Below are 18443 nucleotides of genomic sequence, written 5' to 3'. Positions count from 1 at the left end.
ATCCGGTCCCGCTAGGACCTAGCAGGAGGAGCTTCCCCGCGGAGCCACCCCACCCCGGGCTAACCGAGGCGCTGCATCCTGATTGGCCGGCGGGCCAATCAGAAGCCGCCTCTGCGTAGCCGGGCGCCTATCGTACCCGCCACTTCTGCGGGCCTCACCGGCTATATAAAGGACCGCGCTAGAGATTGCGCTGCATGGTCCTCTGGTCAGAGTCAGCGGAGCTCAGCAGTCATGGCCAACCACCTCGTGCTCTACACCGGCGCAAAGATGCCCATCCTGGGGCTGGGCACCTGGAAGGTAGGTGCTCTGAGGAGCGCAGTCCGGGGCTCGCTTCAGGCTCGGCGCGGCCTGGGCCGGGGAGAGACCTACAGTGACCCTGAGCGACCCCGCCGCGGACGCCCCGCCTGGGAGGAGCCACGCTCGGGCTGGCCGGGCCCCCGGCGGGATCGGGCCTGCAGCGCGGGACCCTGGACGCCGAGGCGGGCAGGGCGCTGGCCTGCGGTTTCGGCCCAGGGGCCTTGCGTGGGAGGCTTGAGAACGCCTCACGGGCGGCCGACCCCGTAACCCCTGGTGCTTGGGACCCGCGGGCCGCACTTTGAATCCGACCCCAACTGGAAAGTCACTAACGGGGCGCCGAACGAAGGGGGCTTCCCGTGTCCCCGCCGCTGTGGCCCCGAGGATGGAGGTCGGGGGCGGCGCCTGAGAGATGGAGGGGAAAGAGCCTTGGGCTCCGGCGTCCCTCGCTCAACCGCACCTCTTAACGCCCGCTCCTTTGTCTTTCTTCGAAATAGTTTGTCCTTAATCGTTTTCGGTTTTGCTCCCTCAGGAATAAGCGTCCCAAGGTAAGCTCGGAGACTGCAGGTGATTCAGTTAGGCGGCACGAGTTTGGCCAGGACCCGTCTATTTACATGTCCCCAGACGCGAGCGACTGAGTCCCCCGGAGCCGGGCGTGCCCCTAGGGGTGTAGTGTGCTGGGCGGAGAATCTGGGCCGGGAGGTTCCCGCCCGTGCAGAACTGCGAGCTGCCATCAGTAGTTAAACTGTCTTCGGAAACCTCGGTACCACTGAACTCTCTTCACAGAGTCCCCAAGAAGCGGTTAGGAGTCAAAAGGGTAGTCTGAGTATCTGAAAATTAGGGAGCGCAGAGGGGTGGTATTATGGGCGCCGAGGGAAAACCCAATAATTGTAAGCCGCTTACAAGTTAGCTTCGGGTATTGTATATTACATTGCACAGCTGTGACCTGGGTTTTCCTTGGAACTTTGAATATAGGATTGGGTATTGGTTATTTACACACAGACAAGGAAAAGAAAAGACTGCATGGATTGAGGGCGCTGTGAAATGGTTTGAAATAGAGCAGCGGATGGTGTTTAACTCAACCCGAAAACCTGCAGTTGAAAATTTGTAAATATAAGGGAGAATACAGGGTCGTAGAGTTGTCTCACCCAGAAAGTGTTTCTTAGCCAAAGTGATCAGAGTATATGTGACTTGCGTTTTCTTCCAAAAGCCCAGTGGTGGCTCTAAGGGTGTAATTGAATTATGACCATTGTACCAAGTTAAATTGCATCTGTCGCAGGTTATTCTCTTGGAATGGATGTGAACAGACACTTTCTTGGCAATGGCAAATAACAGTTTTTACGATGGTGAACCACCCAGACATACACATGTAACTGGAACAAAAGTTCCACAAACCAATACTTAAACCTTACTGGGTGGGATGCATTCCAATATTTTTATTCTAAGCTCGCGGTTTCAGAAATTATGGTCCTGACCTTAAGTTCGTCATTTCAGAATCACTAGGCTGGGGTAAATAAGGAGTAAAAGTTGATAAAAGCGGGTTTTAAATCATTTGCTTGAGCATTTAACACTCCCTCCACCAACCCCAAAGCTGTATAGTTAGTTAATAGCTCTATAAAATCTGTACATTTAGATCATTCATTCCAGCAGACTAAGTTCGTTGAGGGCAAGGGTAGCGTCTACCTTGGTCACAACTATTTACAGCACTGCTCAAGGTGCCTGGTAAATTGTAGGTACCCTAAAGATATGTGTTCAATTAATACGAAGAAGTAAGATAACTAGATTTTGGGGGCGGCGAGGAGATGTTGTACGGAATTGTGTAGAGGTGTGGTAGGGGAGGTGACAGTGAAATGGTATAAGTATGGGCTTGGAGTAGATTTCCCTTTTTTTTCAAGTAAAAAAGGTACATGAATAGTGTTTTAATACCTTTCCCCTGTGTGTGTGTATATATTCCTTCACAGATGCTGGACAAAAATGGGGTTACCTAAATACCGTTTGCTTATCTTTGTGAGAACTGGGGGAGGCTCTGGGAGTGGGTGCAGCACCTCGTTCCTGTGGATCTTCCATGTGACGGTGGCTGTGTCTGTATATCCTTCAGACTCCTGGCGGGGCTCTGGGAGTCTCCAATCACTGTTCCTGTGAAGGTCCTCACACTCTCCGTTCTCTCTTTGGAGGTGAAGGTTTCAGGCCGATGGGAGAGCATCTCTGCCGCAGAGCCCATGTGGCTTAGTGGCAGTTTCCCTTGGCAAGCTTGACTTCCCCAATGGACAGTAAATAAGCCACGAGCATTGTATTGCCAGGAAGCAACTAAAACAGAGGTTACTTCTGATGCTGACCAGTGTCCTATTGCTGATAAATGTTTGGCCCTAGCTGAAAAATTGATAGTAAATGGCCGTTGTAACTCACCCACATACTCGAAACCTAGAAATGGAGGTAGAGTTTCTCCATCTCTTTTCCATTATCTCTGTATCTGCCCACACCCAGGAGCCTTTGAGACATTTTTCCCTAATTTCTAGCGCACCCCCCACCAGTAAAGTTCAGCATCACGGATAGACTGTACATCTGTCTGTGTCCAGTGGCTCTTTGGCGGGCCACAAACCATTTTATAAGCTAAGATTTTTTTTTTGCCACCGATAAACCAATTTTTGCCTCTTTGAGGGTGATATCACTTCCTTTAAGAATAGGAGAAAATGCTGAGAAAGAATTCAAGGCAAGTTCATGATGGCCTGAGATCCCAGCCTGGGGGAGAGGGGAGAAGGCAGAGGTGCTGGCACTGGAGCTAAAACAGTAGCTTGTTTTTCTGTTCACCAGCCTCATCTCCCTGCAGGCCTACACCTGGAGCTCTTCAAGGTCAAAGAGACTTAAATAAGTCCTGCCTGCCCAGGGCCATTCCTGGTCCATCCCTATCTCAACCAAGTGGAGACAGTGATGTCTTGGAATTCAGGACAGATTGATTCACTTTGAGTGGGAGGAAGTTAATCTTGGTTTCATTAGTTGGTCTGTGTTTGTTGCCAAACCGAGTTGTGAGCTTTGGTGTAAAAACCCTAGCCAGAATTGACTGTTTTCCTGTGATAAGGCAATGAAAAAGATTCTTCAGCAGAATGCTCTTTATCATTGGAAATTGTGGTTTACATTATTAAACTGTAAAATAAATTCGGACATAGCTGAACATGATAAGCCAAGTGAGGTTGGCTTCCCTGCACCAAACAATGAAAAGCGTCTCTGTTGACGTGAAAAATTGCACATTGTTGCCATTCTCCGGGTTCTGCCAGATGCTTATGTTGTTGGAGTCCTATGAGTGTGGCAGATTTTAAGCCTTGTTGATACAAAACTGCCAGATCCAGGTCTCCCAGTTGTGCAGAGTGGGAGCGTTGTGTGTAAGCACAGGGCAGGCGAGCAGGCCCAGCTCACTCAGGTTTACCCCAAGTTGATTGGGACTGTATCGTCAACTGGTTAAATTACAGCAGGGGCTAAAACCCTTTTAGTCCCCAGAATATCTGCGTTCAATATCAGAATACCTTTTTATTATTGAGGGGATGAGTTGGAAGCCAGAATGTTATTTGTGAATAGGAGTTAGGACAAATCAAGGCTGGGACTGTTGCCTAATCCCCATTTCTTTGTATGCTCTTCCAGCAGCTCAGGGGTTGGTAAACCGCAGGCCACAGCCTGTTTTTGTGAATAAAGTTTTATTAGAACACATCTCATTCCTTTACATATTGTTCATGAGTACTTTTGTGCTGCTCCAGCAGCAGAGTTGAGCGGTTATGACAGACCATTTGGCCCACAAGGCCTAAAATATTTTCTGTCTGGCCACTTTCAGAAAAAGTTTGGCAACTCCTCTTCCAGAAGATTCTAAGTAAATTAATTGGAACCTGGAATACATTTTGAGAAATTAGGTCACAGATGTCTGTTTAACATGCATCTAGTTAAAATGCTTTATATTTACAATGAAAAACAAAATTATATTGTGACATCACTAGTATTTAAACAAAACCGATAATAAATAAGCTTAGTTTCTCTTAAATGCAGGTTGAGTTTCTCTGAAGAAAAGCTGGTTTAATCAGAAGAGGTTAAACAGTGTTTTTCAGTGACAGCTTTTCCGGAATATGTTAGTTTTCAAGGCCTTAGAGGTTGATGCCCTATTTCTTTATTAATCTAAGTTCACATCAAAAGTTATGGTTACCTGTTTCTTGCTCCAGGGTTACCATTGGCACACTGTTCTCATACTTCTTACCCAGGATGGTTTTTCTTCCCCAAAGTGAAGTTTCCTTTGTTCCCTACCCACCTCCTTCATTACAAAAGCGATACCTGCTAACTAGAGAAAATTTCAAAAAAAAAAAAACCGCCAGAAAAGACACAATCCTCTCCTCCCAGAAATCCCCGTGTTAAAACTGCAGAGGATTCAATCTCAGACACTTTGTTTTTACCAGTGACATTGTTTTATAACCTTTCTCCTTTGGACCTGCGGTGTTTTTGTTGTTGTGTTTTGTTTTTGACTTGCAGAGGGACTAGAGGGAGGGATATTATCTTAAAGTAACTAGCATGGGCTACAAGCAAAGTGGAAGATGATTAGGTTTTTAAAGGGTGCGAGAGAGAGAGAGAGAGAGAGAGAGAGAGAGAGAGAGAGAGAGAGAGAGAGACTGACAGTAGTTTTCTGAGTTGGGACTATGAAAAGGAAATAGGCCCAGTTTGTGAAGCTGATGGGGGCCTCAGGGGCAGAGACTTGTCACCACTGTCACTTGGTGCCATCAGCCCAGAACATCAACAAGTTGCTGCCCAAGCTTGAGCTTTGGAGCTGTAAGGTCTGAGGGGGATGGGAATAGGTGCATGTGGCCAAGTCACAGGGCAGATTAGTGGCAGAAATGAATTTCAAACATGATTTTGTCTGTAGGATTTGTATTACTGTATTTGTATTATTATTATTTTTAAATAAATTTAAAGGATTTATATAATTTGGTTATTTATAACTTGGCTGTTTCCTCTACTGGTTTTCTGCAGATTTCCTATTAGATGTATGGAAACAGATCTTTACGATTTATTTTCTTTTCTAAGTCTCAGTCTGGACCCCTGCCTTCCGTGGGCAGTTTTCAATGTGGACATGGGATGGGGAGATGGTGTAATTGTATGTTAACATTCCCAAGTTTATTGAGTCATTTTTTACCGTATCTTAAAGTGATGAGGGAAGTTAGTTTAGTCTCTTTGTGGGAAGGGCTCTTGATTGAGATAGTATTGAACATAGTTTGTGGATTCTGGTATATTTTCATCTCAGAGGATGATTTTCCAAGCCCAGGAGACTTGTCCTCTCCCTGACCAGTGTCTCACAGCCTCTTGGGGTCCACCCCAGAGTACACAGACCTCTCAGCGGAGACTGGCTCTCAGGCCCTCGCGCCAGGGTTTGAATCCTGACATCTTACTGCACCATCATGGCCAGTTTCGTAACCTCTCTGCACCTTAGTTCCCTTATCCGCAGAGGTAACCATATCTACCAGGGTCGTGGTGAAGGTTCAATTCAATGATACGTTTAAAACTAGTGAAAATTGATCCATAACAAATGGCAGCTGTTGTTATTTTACGTTTGAGCCATTGTGGGCTAAACACTGCACGGGGCAGGTTCCATTTTGTGACATATCTGCCCTGGCACAAGCCTCCTAGCAACCGGCTTGCCTGTCCCAGAGCCGGGCCTGGCCCGCCCAGCCCAGGTGAGAGCCATTGGTTCCCAGTTGCCGGTGGCCGCAGGCAGCCTTAATCCCCACTGCTGCAAAGGCGTCTCTGAAAAGGGGAGGCCAGCATGTAGCACCCGTTCGCAAGTCTTTTTATGAATTGCCACAGCTTGTACAAATTTAATTTGTAAAATACGTGACAGTCCTCGCTTCTGCTTTGCTTTCCCCTTTGAAAGCAGTTTGGGCTTAGCTTCTCAGCACGTGCTTCTCTAGCTAATCAGCCCTCTGTCCAGGGAAGGGTCAGGGAGCTGTAGCTTCTTCGTGACCTCTTGAAGGTCATTTCTGTCCTTGGCTTCTCTATAAAAACATCACAAGAATGTGTTTTAAAGTTTTTTTGTCAATTGTTCAGCAGCCTTGATTATCCTACTTTGCACTCTTCTGGTTCCAAGGAACTGAATAACCAATTTAATCTTAACCAGGAAAAAAAATGTGTCCGGGTGGGGATTCATTGACTTACAAAATGATGTCAGGTGTACCAGATTCAAGGCTATAAAAGATGTGCCCAGGAGCCGTCTCTCACCAACCCTCATCTGTCCCTCACCCCCACTTTCCTCTAGCAGCTCCTGGCTCACATGCTTCCAGCACTGGGACCCCAGCAGAAGGAAATCTTGTCTTGGTAGCATCAGCTGAAGTCCAAAGGTTGATTCTCATGGGCCTGGCTGGGGTCATGTCTCTGGCCCTGCGCCAGTCGCTGTGGCAGATGCAACATGTGGCTGGGCTGGGCCTGGGAAAGGTTCCTGCCCCTCTGCCCAGGGTTGGGGGCTGTGAGGTGCTGGGCTGGCACAGTACAGGCCCGCAGGGAAATCCAGTCAGGGCGCCGTCAAGCCTGAAGAGAGTTGACGCGCGCCGCCAGCCAGTTCCCCAGCTGGGTCTCCTTAGCTGTTCTCTTTCCTGGGAAGGGGTGTGCTCTGCTCTCATCAGCAGCTGTGCCCAGGATGCCACAAGGAGGCCGTGGTACTTACTCCCTTCTGGTTATGCCGAGGTTTCCCTGCTCTGTTCCTTTAACCAAGAAGGGTAGGGGGAAGGCTGCAGGTGCAGCTTCTTGGGTCCTCCAGGGAACTAGGAGGTTGCCAGATTGTCTGAAGATGTTTTCTGATCTCATACCTGAGGTCAGCATCGCCTCTCCACGCCCCCTACTCCCTCCGTGGTGGCCAGCGAGCTGGGCGAGGGTCCCCCGCTCCTCTGCCCTCGCCTGTTCACAACAGCTGATGTCAAAACAGCAGATGTCTGCAGCTGCTCATGGCCCTGGGGAGTTTTCCTGGTCATTCTTTTCTACCCCAGCTCTCCAGAGGAATGCGCTCTATGCATGCAGCAGTCTGATGCGCATGCGTTTGCTTTCCACCTCTCTGGTCGGAGCAGGAGCTTCGCGGAGATGAGCGTCTGTGCGGCCAGTCTGGGTGCTGGGGGCGCTCCCCACGCCTGTCCTGCTCACTCACACGCGCAGATGGTCCGGGCAGGGCCGCCGTTCAGTCTTTTTGCCGCTCTGACCACAAACCATATGGTGGTCTTCCATGGCTCCCATTTCCCCCTCCTGTCAACTCATTTCTGCCCACTAATACCTCTGAGGGCCCACCTCCCACCTCCGCCTCTTAAAGCAGATTCTTACACAGTGAGATTGGAGCACAGGCCTTTGAATCTGCACCAGTAATGTTCCTGACTTTGATACACTCAAAACTGCTTGAAAACAAGTGATGGCCAATACTAGAATCCATGTGTGGAAGGAGAAAATAAATCATAGGCATTCACTCACGGAACTCGGGAACCAAACGGGAATTGGAGTGAATATTTACAGCGCTTTTGAAATATTTTGAGCTGTTTGAAGGAAACGGTATCCCTTATTGTCTTGGGAACCTAATAGATTCAGAGAGTGGGGGATTTTTTATACTGTCAACGGGTTCTGAAGAAACAAGGAAGCGACAGGCTTTGGCCCATCTAGTTAAGGTGATCTGTGCTGCTAGTAAGTGGTTGTCAGATTTTCCTAAAATGAAGCAACATTGCATCTCACCTCGGGATGTTCAGACACTGGCCGTGGCCTGCCTTTGCTGGCCTTACAAGAAACGGGAGCCCCTGAGGAGCCGTGGGTTCCTGCCGCCCTTGCTTCTGGGTTGTGTGCAAACTGTGTGTTTTGTTTCATTTTTGGTTTTATCCCCGTGCCTTCCATTTCCTGTTTCTTTCAGTCCCCTCCGGGCAAAGTGACGGAGGCTGTGAAGGTAGCGATTGACCTTGGGTACCGTCACATTGACTGTGCCCACGTGTACCAGAACGAGAACGAGGTGGGGTTGGCCATCCAGGAGAAGCTCCAGGAGCAGGTGGTGAAACGTGAGGACCTCTTCATCGTCAGCAAGGTACCCCGCTCTGCAGGGGAGACTGAGGGAGGGCTCTTGTCCGCATTCATCCAGGGGCAGCATTAGCTTCGGGGCCCCGACCACGCTCTGGGGCCTCCTGATACAGCTACGGTTATCACCCGGCAGGCGGTTCTTCCAGGGGAAGTGTGTTGACTCAAGGCCACGAGGGCTCTAGGGCTCGTCTGTCTGTGGTCGCCTGTCTGTTGGATGGTCATTTTGCCCGGACCCATTGGTTGGAGCCCCTTGCTGGTGGGGCCAAAGCTGTGGGTTGGCGCCCCCTTTCCAGGGAGTTATCTTTGAGGACGGTACTTGGTTCCCATCTGCAAACTGATCTCCGCCGCTGGCCACTGTCTTTTACCCAGAGGCTGGTGGTGCCCAAAGGGCACCGGGTGGGAGGGTGAGGCTGGCTCCACGAAGACCAGCCTGTGGGAGAGTAGGCCAGAGGGCTCACGTTTAGAGCCTGGGGCTGGCTTGCTGACCTGTCCATTCTACTTGGTGCCTTCAGTTTGGTCCTTGTGAAAGGTTTCCTTATCTGATCATCCTCCCTTCCTTTGGAAAAGTTAGGATCCACGTGTGAAATGGAATCTCCCTCCCCACTGTTTATAGCGTCACAGTGAAGTGGGTGGGTTGTGGGGAGAGGAAAGCAAGTCCTCTGTCCCCGAGCTGTCTGGCTCCCGGCCAGGAAAGCGCTTCCGGCACGCAGGGTAAGACATGTTCTCTCGCTGGCTTCAGCTGTGGTGCACGTTCCATGAGAAGGACCTGGTGAAAGGCGCCTGCCAGAAGACGCTCAGCGACCTGAAGCTGGACTACCTGGACCTCTACCTTATTCACTGGCCCACTGGCTTCAAGGTAGGTACCCGGGGCTCAGGTGTAGCCTTTGGCATCACCCTCTCCTGTTAGCAGGTCGTGAGCAGGTGGACAGTCTGTGTGTGTCCTTGCTGCTCTGCTCAAGGTATGGTCCCTGGACCAGCCGCAATGGCGTCACCTGGGAGCTTGTTAGAACCCAGTCTCAGGCCCCGTCCAGGCGCTCTGAATCTGGACCTCAGGGGACTCACCTGCACGTTTCAGAGTTTGAAGAGTGCTGCTCTGTTATGTGGTGATCGTATAACTTGAAACTTTGTGACAGTGAACATGGCTCAGGTGACACTCCTGCCCATGGCCATAAGATGTCATCGGTGACCGCCCTTCCCCCCTGCCTCAGGCACCTACACACATACCCATTCATACCCTGTACATGTTTGTGTGTGTCTCTACATTCCACACACGCCCCATCCTGCGGAAGCTTGATAAACCTCGGCAGCCTGCCTCTTCACAGAAACCTCTAGAGTTATTATGTCCTTTGCCTCCTCTCTAGCCACGGGGCTCAGTTTTCTGCTTTGTCAGCCAGCTGGAAAGCATGCAGGTTTTACCCTATAACTCTATTTTATTGCCCTGTGGTATATCGGGGCCTTACTTTCATCCTTTGTTTTTCACAGTAAGCTGGCAGGGCTCGGTGAGGTGGTGGTTTTGTAGGCTTGGATCCAGCCAGGACACGGGCCCTGTGAATCCTGGTCCTGAGCCCTCCCTGCCCATCCACACACTGCCATCCACGGCAGGGTTCATCTCACTGACCGAGAATTGTCCATCTCTGGTCAGCACCAGCCCATTCGATAGAAAAAGGGTCTGGGGGCTTCAGGAGTTGTCTGCCGTTTCTCTTTCACACTGACACAGATTTGCTCTCGATTATCCTCTAAAAACGTAGCCAGCCGTTGTAGCTTCGAATAATTGTTTTAGAACTTTGCTTTCAAAGATGCAGCCCCCCCAGCAGTTCTATGCAGGTCTGTTATTGATTGTTTTTGATTGTTACCACAGCCTGGGAAGGACTTCTTCCCATTGGATGGGGATGGCAACGTGGTTCCCAGTGACAACGATTTTGTGGACACCTGGACGGTAAGGCAGACCCTGGCTTGGCCTCCCCTTCCTTGCCGCCTCCCCAGTCTTCTTGCAAGGGGCCAGGTGTGAATCCTCTGCCATTTCTTTTGCTGTAATTGTTCTTCTCTTACTGTTTTTTGCTCTTCCTGTGTCATTAAAGCCGACCTGGCTTTTGTCTTGGTGCCTCCTGTCTCCCCAAAGATCTGATTTGCTATCACCGAATAGGGCAGGGCCTGTTAAGGTGGCGGGTGCGAGAGGTGCTTCTGCCCCTTGTCCTTTGGGGCACATGTCAGCAGCAAGCAGACCCTCTTTGGTCTCTAGGCCATGGAAGAGCTGGTGGATGAAGGGCTGGTGAAAGCTATTGGAGTCTCCAACTTCAACCGTCTCCAGGTGGAGAAGATCTTAAACAAACCTGGCTTAAAATATAAGCCGGCGGTTAACCAGGTAACATCCGGCAGGGAAGCTGGTGTGCGTGGGAGGCTGTTTTGTTACTGTGTGATCCTAGCAGTTAACTTTCTGTCCGTGTCACCTGGGGAGCAGCCGGGAGGCAGGTCCCTGGACGCTGGCAGAGTCCTGATTTATGGCTCAGAAAGAGAGTGACACATCTGGGAGTGAAACTTGCAGGAGAGAGAGGGTTTGAGCCTGCCTTGTGAAGACTCAGGGTCTTGAGATGAGCTGTGTGCAGACACTGAGATCCTCAGACCTGTCCAAGTTGATAAATGGCCAAAGCCAGAAAAACCCTCCGGGCCCATGGCAACAGTAACAAGATTATTATCGTTAATGTCAAGGACAGTTGCTGGGAAACAGACAGTTGTTACAGCTTATCTAGGAGTTGGGACATTGGTTACATATAACCTTATGTCTGGGGAGGGGAGGGCTTAGCATGGGGAGACTTCCCGTGTGTCCCATGGCCCGTGCCCACAGTGGCACCATCAACCCCCCTGTTTGCATCTGCAGGTCGAGTGCCACCCGTACCTCACTCAGGAGAAGTTAATCCAGTACTGCCAGTCCAAAGGCATTGTAGTGACTGCCTACAGTCCCCTTGGCTCTCCCGACAGGCCCTGGTGAGTTTCCATGGGGCTGTGTTCTCTTGTCAGCTAGTGACGGTTAGAAATGGCTACAGAGAAGAATCCGGCATCAAGGAAGACGCTTCTGGGGCTGATGGGCAGACCTCCCCAGGAGCCTCCTGTTGGGTTCCTGGTTGGTGTTTCCAGTAGCAAGACGCCTACTCCTTTTCCAGCGGGTTGGGAGTTCGTAACTGAGCTCTGAATCAGAAGACAGGCGGGCTGCCCTCCAAGGTCGATGAGGGTTAGCGTTAGGGTTGCCGGCTGCCTGGAGTGGTGGCGATGATGGTTGCTCACGCAGACCGTGTTTCTGTCTCCAGGGCCAAGCCCGAGGACCCTTCCCTACTGGAGGATCCCAGGATCAAAGCGATTGCAGACAAGCACAATAAAACCACAGCCCAGGTACAGCCATTTCCAGGCGCTCATGACTGTTCCCAGAACTTCCTGCATTCGTGGTGGTGGTTCCCATTAGCCAGGGGGGAGAGTGACTGAGCCCTGTCAGGCGCTCCCTGGACGTGTGGCTCGGGTCCTGGAGTGTGTGGTGGAAAGGGACTTAGAAGGCTGCGTGTGGTCTGGGGATAATCGGACCTGCCCTTCTACCTCTGAGGGCTGGCACGAGGGTCAGCACTCACCACTGTTTGGGAACACCCATCTCTGTACTCATGGAAGGCCACTCGTGATCAGCTGAGCACTCCCAAATGGTAGAGTGAGTTCCCAGACAGGGAGTAACGTACCCGGGAGATGCGGAAGCACGTGGCGGGGAGGCTGAGGGCGGGGCTCGGGGGTCAGATCCTGAGCGCCTCCCCTCCCCCTTGCTGGGCATGACCCCATCACCTCTGAGCCTCGGCTTCCTCGCTGTGAAGTTCTGGGGTTTCTTTCTCCAGGTGACGGGTGTGTGAGATTAGGTGAGATGAGAGTGTAGAGCTGCTGGTATACGGACGCACTCGGCCCCTCTGTTCACAGGTTCTGATCCGGTTCCCCATGCAGAGGAACTTGATCGTGATCCCCAAGTCTGTGACGCCTGAACGCATTGCTGAGAACTTCCAGGTAAGGTCCTGGCTGGTGGGCCCAGGGTCTCCTCGGTGGAGGAGGGGCCAGCTCTTCACAGGGCCTCTGGACTGTCATGTGTGGGCCCCCCCTCCCCTCGTCTCCTCTTGGAGTGGCAGGGAGCCCGCCGTGGACCAGGGACAGTGGTTCCTCTGGGAGGCGGTGCTGCGCCCGGCAGGCCCTGGGCCTCGGGCCCCGCTCTGCACGCACACACCTGTGCTGAGGCTCCTCGGGGAACTCGTCATTGCCGAGAAATGTTGCTCTTGAGTGATGCTGCCTGGGTTTGCATCAGGGCTCCGTTCGTTACTGTGCCTCAGTTTCCCCATCTGTAAAATAGTACCTATTTCAAGAGTTGTCATGAAGATTAAAAAAGATGCACCGAAGGGCTTCACGCAATGCTTGGTACCTTCATAAGCACTCAGCAAACACTGCTGTGCTGATAAGTCCGTGGCCTGCAGAGACCTTACAGGGCACCAGTGAGGTGTTCTCTCCGAGCACCTGCCAGAGCAGAGCAGACCTCCTGGCACCTCCTGCCTGCCTGCCTCTCATACCAGTGTTGGGGGCTGGGCTGGGAGAAGAGCTCTCCCCGGAGGGTCCCTGCGCCCGTGAGCCTCTGCTGTCACTGAGCAGAGCAGCTCCGCCAGGACCCCCTCTGTCTTCACCTGAGCCCTGGTTCCCAGCAGCTCTTGTTTCCATAGCAAGCAGCTGATTTTTGCCTGTTCCACTGGCCAGGCTGTGGCTGTAACACGTGCTGCTGGTCCCTGGGGCCTGGGGAGGGTGGAGGAGATAAATAAAGTGGTAAAATAGTGACCACGAGAAACACATACCCTGCTAGAGATGGATGTTTTGTTTCCTATTTTATTTTTTCAAGGTGTTAGAAAAGAAACATTATAAAATGACTAATCTCTAGTGCTAACATAATTATTTTGCACCCTACCGTGTAGTCGTTGCACATTTTTGCACAGTTGTGATCACAGAGTATGCAGCAGGCTTTCTTTCTGCACATTCCGCGATTATCCAAGCTGAGGGCCCTCCTCTGGTCCTGGGGTAGGCAGAGTTCTCCGCCTGATATGCCTTTCTCGTCTTCTCTGTCTGTCAAGACCTTATCTGGCTTCTTAGGCCCATCTCAAATAGCGTCTCCTTTGACCACATCCTTCAGCTTCCCAGCTGGAATTCCTTCCTGATTCCTCTGGATTCCCTACGTGCTTTGTGGAGCATCTTTCCTGCAGTGTGCAGCTAATTATTCCCTGTAGCCTAGCTGTTGAATTACCTCGTCCTTTGCTTCATTGTAAACTGAGGCAAAGACACTTCTTACCCATCACTGTGTTCCGCCTGGTGCTTATCACAGTGGAAGTGCTCGGCAGAGGTTTTGAAATGAATGGAAGCAATAAATGGAAGAAAAAGTATCATTTTGTTTGGAGGTTCTGGAAGGGAAGGTCTGTTTTCATTGTTCACATAGTACCCAGACAAAACATGTGCGTCCTCTGAATAGTCACGTAAGAAACTTTCTCTGAGTTTAGTCTACCTTCCTGCCCTTCTGCACTCCAGGCAGCATCTCATCCGCGGTCCTCCCTGGCGCTGCTTGTATGCTTTCCTGTTCTGTGTTTGATAGCTATTTCCAGAGCTTATTGGAGGGTTGGTTTTTTGTGTTTTTTTTTCTTTTTCTTTTTAGGTCTTTGACTTTGAACTGAGCAGTGCGGATATGACCACCTTACTCAGCTACAACAGGAACTGGAGGGTCTGTGCCTTGGTGAGGTGAGTCCCGGGAGAGCCCCAGGAGGGTATCAGGTGCTGCAGAGGAAAGAATAACTCCTGGAGGCCTTACTGTCCAAGTCCTGCTATTGCAGCGGCTCTGACTTGTGCACGTTACCTTGCCTGTTAACTTGCCTTCTCCGTGTACAGCAGGAAACATTCACACTGTGTCAGCTGAGCCGCACTCAGCCCCCGGGAAATGCAGGGAGCTCTGCCCTAGATGTCTTCTCCTCCCACTCCCGTGCACTGTTGGCCCAACCTGCAGTAACCACATGTATTGACTTTTAATTTTCAAATTTTAGTGGCACATCTGAAACCAGATGATCCCAGGTGGCTCGTGCCCCACCTTCCTGGAAAAATTTGCGTGTGACTCTTTATCTCTAATGACTAATGAAAGGGTTTTAGTCGGAAGACCATGGTGCTTGGGGCTCGTGTTCATCCCAGCTCTGACAGCGATTAAACCATGTGACTGAGAGAATCACTCGGCCCCTCCAGCTATATATGTGCTGGTTCCTTGTATTCCCTCTGACTTGTAGTTTGGAATCTGAGGGAGATGACAAGGAAGGTTGTTTTTTCTCTTTTCGTTTTTGCACCACTGCATTAACTCCGTAAAGTTTAAAACTCATTTTCTGCTTTCAGGAAGAACCTCCCCACTTCACAGTGGAGACTGAGAACCACCTCTGTCGTGATTTTTATCGTCCGACTTCTCTGTTTCTTCTCTTCTTCTCAAGTAGTTACTCTTCTAAGCAAAATTCGAGCATTCCCTAAGGCCGACTCGGGTGCTAGCTCTCTCCTTCCAGCCTCTGCTCTCCCTCCAGTTCTGGGTTGGCACCGCTGGTGGCTTCCCACCGCCCCGGCAGGTGTCCGCCAGGTTTGCATCTTGGCCGATAACTCTCTCCTGAGCGTCGGTCGAGCACATGCCTGTGAGTGTGTTGCTGCCACGCCGCGGCCTCAGATTCGGAATAGGCCACGAGCAGAGTTTACCGCTGGCCCTTTCTGCTGTCCCTGTTTGTGTTAATGGTGCTTACCCTTAGACGTTAAAATCATTTTTGATCTAGTGGGCAAGGGGGAGAGAAGAGAGAAGTGAATCAGTCACCAAGTTACATCCGTTCTGCTTTGAGAATCACTGATCGTTCATTCAGTTTCCTTTTCCCTTCCCGCTGCTGACGCAGCGTATTGAAGGGCAGACAAACCACAGGGGTTTTCTCTTCGGCCCCTTTACGTGTAGACTCCTTCTACTCTCTAGTGCTATTCTAGAAACAGCTGTCAGATTATCCTGCGGCCACTGATGTTTAATGGGTTCGGATTGGAGCAGGGAGGGAGCGGCTGGCTGCAACATCCCCAGGTCACCTAGGAAGCTTTTTCTAACCATGTGTACACATACATCCGTACATACACATTGCCACAGTTTGGCATCTGTTGCTATACTGAGCCCCTGTGGCTAATGGCAGTGTTATATTTCTCAGGTTTGATAGGATGCCAAAAAAAAAAAAAAAAAAGCCATGGGGAACTTTTGAATTGCCTAAATATTTGAGTAAGAGTTGTATGCCCCAAGCAGGGTTCACCCTGGGCCTTTTGCACTCTGCCCAGCCAGACTTTCCAACACTCTTGCCATTACATTCCCGACACAGGCCATTGGCCCTGCAGATGGGACCGTGAACCTTGGCCAACACGTACGCCTGCATCAGTCCACCCCCAGCTCGGCGTGCAGCCTGTCCCCTCTCCCTGTGCTTCCTGTAGCAAATCCTCACCTCCTCTCCTGGCCTCACTTCAGCTCCCACTGGTACCCAGGAGGTTTGGGAGGTGACAGTGGCTTCTTGTTCCATGTGTTCGGAGCACTTGCTGTGTCACGTGTCCAGACTGTTAAAATCTCTTATGTTATTATCACCCTCTTACTGTTTAAGGCAGTAGGTGCTCTCTCTGGTCCTGCAACTAGACTGACTTACCAGGCAGCAGGGTGTCTTGCCGCCCTGCACACCTTAGGCACAGTGCTGGGCACACGGGGAGCGTGGTGTCCATCACACAGGTGCTGATGGATGAGAGCCCCTGGCAGAGGACTGGAAGGTGGGCCACGACCCCAAGGGCAGACCCAGGATCTGCAGTCTCAGAAGAGGCTCGTGCCCTCTGAGGCCTCTTATTTCTGCCTAAATGAGACACCATTTCTGACTTTTTTTTTTTTTTTTTTTTTTTCAGAGAAGTGTTTCTTTTTCCTTTTGCTTTTATTTATTTTTTTTTTTATATTTATTTTTGTCTGTGTTGGGTCTTCGTTTCTGTGCGAGGGCTTTCTCTAGTTGCGGCGAGCGGGGGCCACTCTTCATCGCGGTGCGCGGGCCTCTCACTATCGCGGCCTCTCTTGTTGCGGAGCACAGGCTCCAGACGTGCAGGCTCAGTAGTTGTGGCTCACGGACCCAGTTGCTCCGTGGCATGTGGGATCTTCCCAGACCAGGGCTCGAACCCGTGTCCCCTGCATTGGCAGGCAGATTCTCAACCACTGCGCCACCAGGGAAGCCCCATTTCTGACTTTTTGAAGTTTGTTATGGTCAACATCTCTTCCTCGAAAAGCTAATGTGTTTCTGTTTTCTCCTGATAGCTGTGCCGCCCACAAGGATTATCCCTTTCACGAGGAGTTTTGAAGCTGTGGGCGCCTGCCCTTCCCCAGGTGACCTGCTTTTCCCCGCCTCACTTTTATTGTGTGTAGTATAGCTTGGCCTGTGTCCCTCAGCGGTGGGTCAGCGACTTACAGACGAACCAGCGAGGGCTCAGCCAGCTTGGTGTTGGGTCCGAAGAGCAGAATCAGTAGATTAGAAGTCTCTTCAGTTTTCTTTGCCCTTCTTCTTATCCATCTGGGGAAAGCACAACCCAAATACCCTTTTCTAAATTGAATTTACAAAATCAAAATAGTGCCTCTAACAATTGCATTTTGATTGCTTGGAACTGTAATCCTTTCAGCTAGACTTTTCTTTGCCTCAAATAAAATGTGCTCTTATGAGTGTGATGCTGTTTATTTTGTTTTGGTTTGTTGAAACGATGTACCGCCTTCCCTGCCCCTCACCCTTCCTCCTGTTGATACCCATACAGCAGGCCACTCAGCTCTGCAACAGGAGGGAGGACTTGGTGTCTTTACTTTTGGGTGGGGACCCCTCACCTCGGTGCTTCACCCATTTAGCTTTAGGGCCTCTGGGTCTCATCCTGGCTGCACATCAGAGACACCTGGGAGGTTTCGAATGCTGGCGTGTCTGGTCCTCATCCCTGGAAACTGATCTCATTTGTCCAGGTGTAGCCAGGACATCAAGAGTTTGCCGGATCCCTGGGTGACTCTAATGTGTAGCCGAGGCTGAGAGCCTCAGCTCTGCGGCCGAGCCAGAACACAAGTCCATTTGTTATTCCACAAGCTACTTGGTTGTCCCTCCTACCTGTGAAGGCCAAAGTCCTATGGTTACAAAGCAGCACCACTCACAAGAAACTGCTTTCATGAAGCTCGTTGTCTGGACCAGAGGGAAGAAAAGCATCAATAATAGGTATTAGCTTGGGCCACTCTAACAAACTATGGGGTTGGCCAAAAAGTTCGTTTGGGTTTTACATAAGATTTTACGGAAAAACCGGAATGAACTTTCTGGCCAACCCAATACTAGAGACTGGGTGGTTTAAACAACAGAAATGTATTTCTCAAGGCTCTGGAGGCCTGTAGTCCAAGATCAGGGTGCCAGCATGGTCGGGTTCTGCTGAGGGCCCTCTTTCTGGCTGGTAGATGGCCACCTTCTCGCTGTATCCTCAAGTGACAGAGATGGATGAATACTTTAAATAGGGTTACAAAAGTAAAGGCCTTTTATTACTTTTACAAATGCTGTTGCTTTTTTAAAAATTAATAATGTTTCCTTATCCAGAATTAACAAAGGCCAGGAAAGGAGGTCGGCTAGATAAGTGTTGACTTCAAGTTTTACGAAGATAAGTTGCTTTGCTCCTGGCTTTGTTTATTGGATGATTATAGCCCCTATGGTTAGGTGACAACTGCTTTGCAGGTTATCCATGTGTCGGATGGATAGCGTTTAGTTGGGCAACATTGGTTGCTGGGTCTCACCCAGGGATACAGGAGAGCAGCCCAGCCCCTGAGCAGCTGGGGCAGAGCCAGGTGGGGGGCCCAGAGCACCAGGCACTGACCACTGCTCACTGCCTGGGCCCCTCGCTTCCTGGAACCTACTGGTCACTGTGGTCCAGTACCCCTTGCTGGATAGGCAGGTCCCACCTTATCCCAAGTCAAACTGCAAACCTCTTCAGTCACCCTCTAAATCACCAAGAGCAGACTATCATTT

At 50.6% G+C, this 18443-nt stretch overlaps 1 protein-coding gene across 1 annotated transcript; it reads left to right on the top strand.

Annotated features, from left to right (window-relative positions):
- Positions 1 to 137: 137 nt before the first annotated feature.
- AKR1B1 (aldo-keto reductase family 1 member B) lies at positions 138 to 17128 on the top strand. Its single transcript, XM_082398875.1, has 10 exons — positions 138 to 297; positions 8192 to 8359; positions 9092 to 9208; positions 10211 to 10288; positions 10592 to 10714; positions 11228 to 11334; positions 11655 to 11736; positions 12298 to 12381; positions 14054 to 14136; positions 16724 to 17128. The coding sequence occupies exons 1-10, from the start codon at positions 232 to 234 to the stop codon at positions 16764 to 16766; spliced, it is 951 nt and encodes a 316-aa protein (XP_082255001.1). The 5' UTR covers positions 138 to 231; the 3' UTR covers positions 16767 to 17128.
- Positions 17129 to 18443: the final 1315 nt, after the last annotated feature.

Source organism: Balaenoptera borealis (genome assembly GCF_965194805.1).
Source record: "Balaenoptera borealis genome assembly, chromosome: 7".
Lineage (NCBI taxonomy): Eukaryota > Metazoa > Chordata > Mammalia > Artiodactyla > Balaenopteridae > Balaenoptera > Balaenoptera borealis.
The sequence above is the reverse complement of the archived record's forward strand: the minus strand, read 5'-3'. Positions and strand labels throughout refer to the sequence as shown.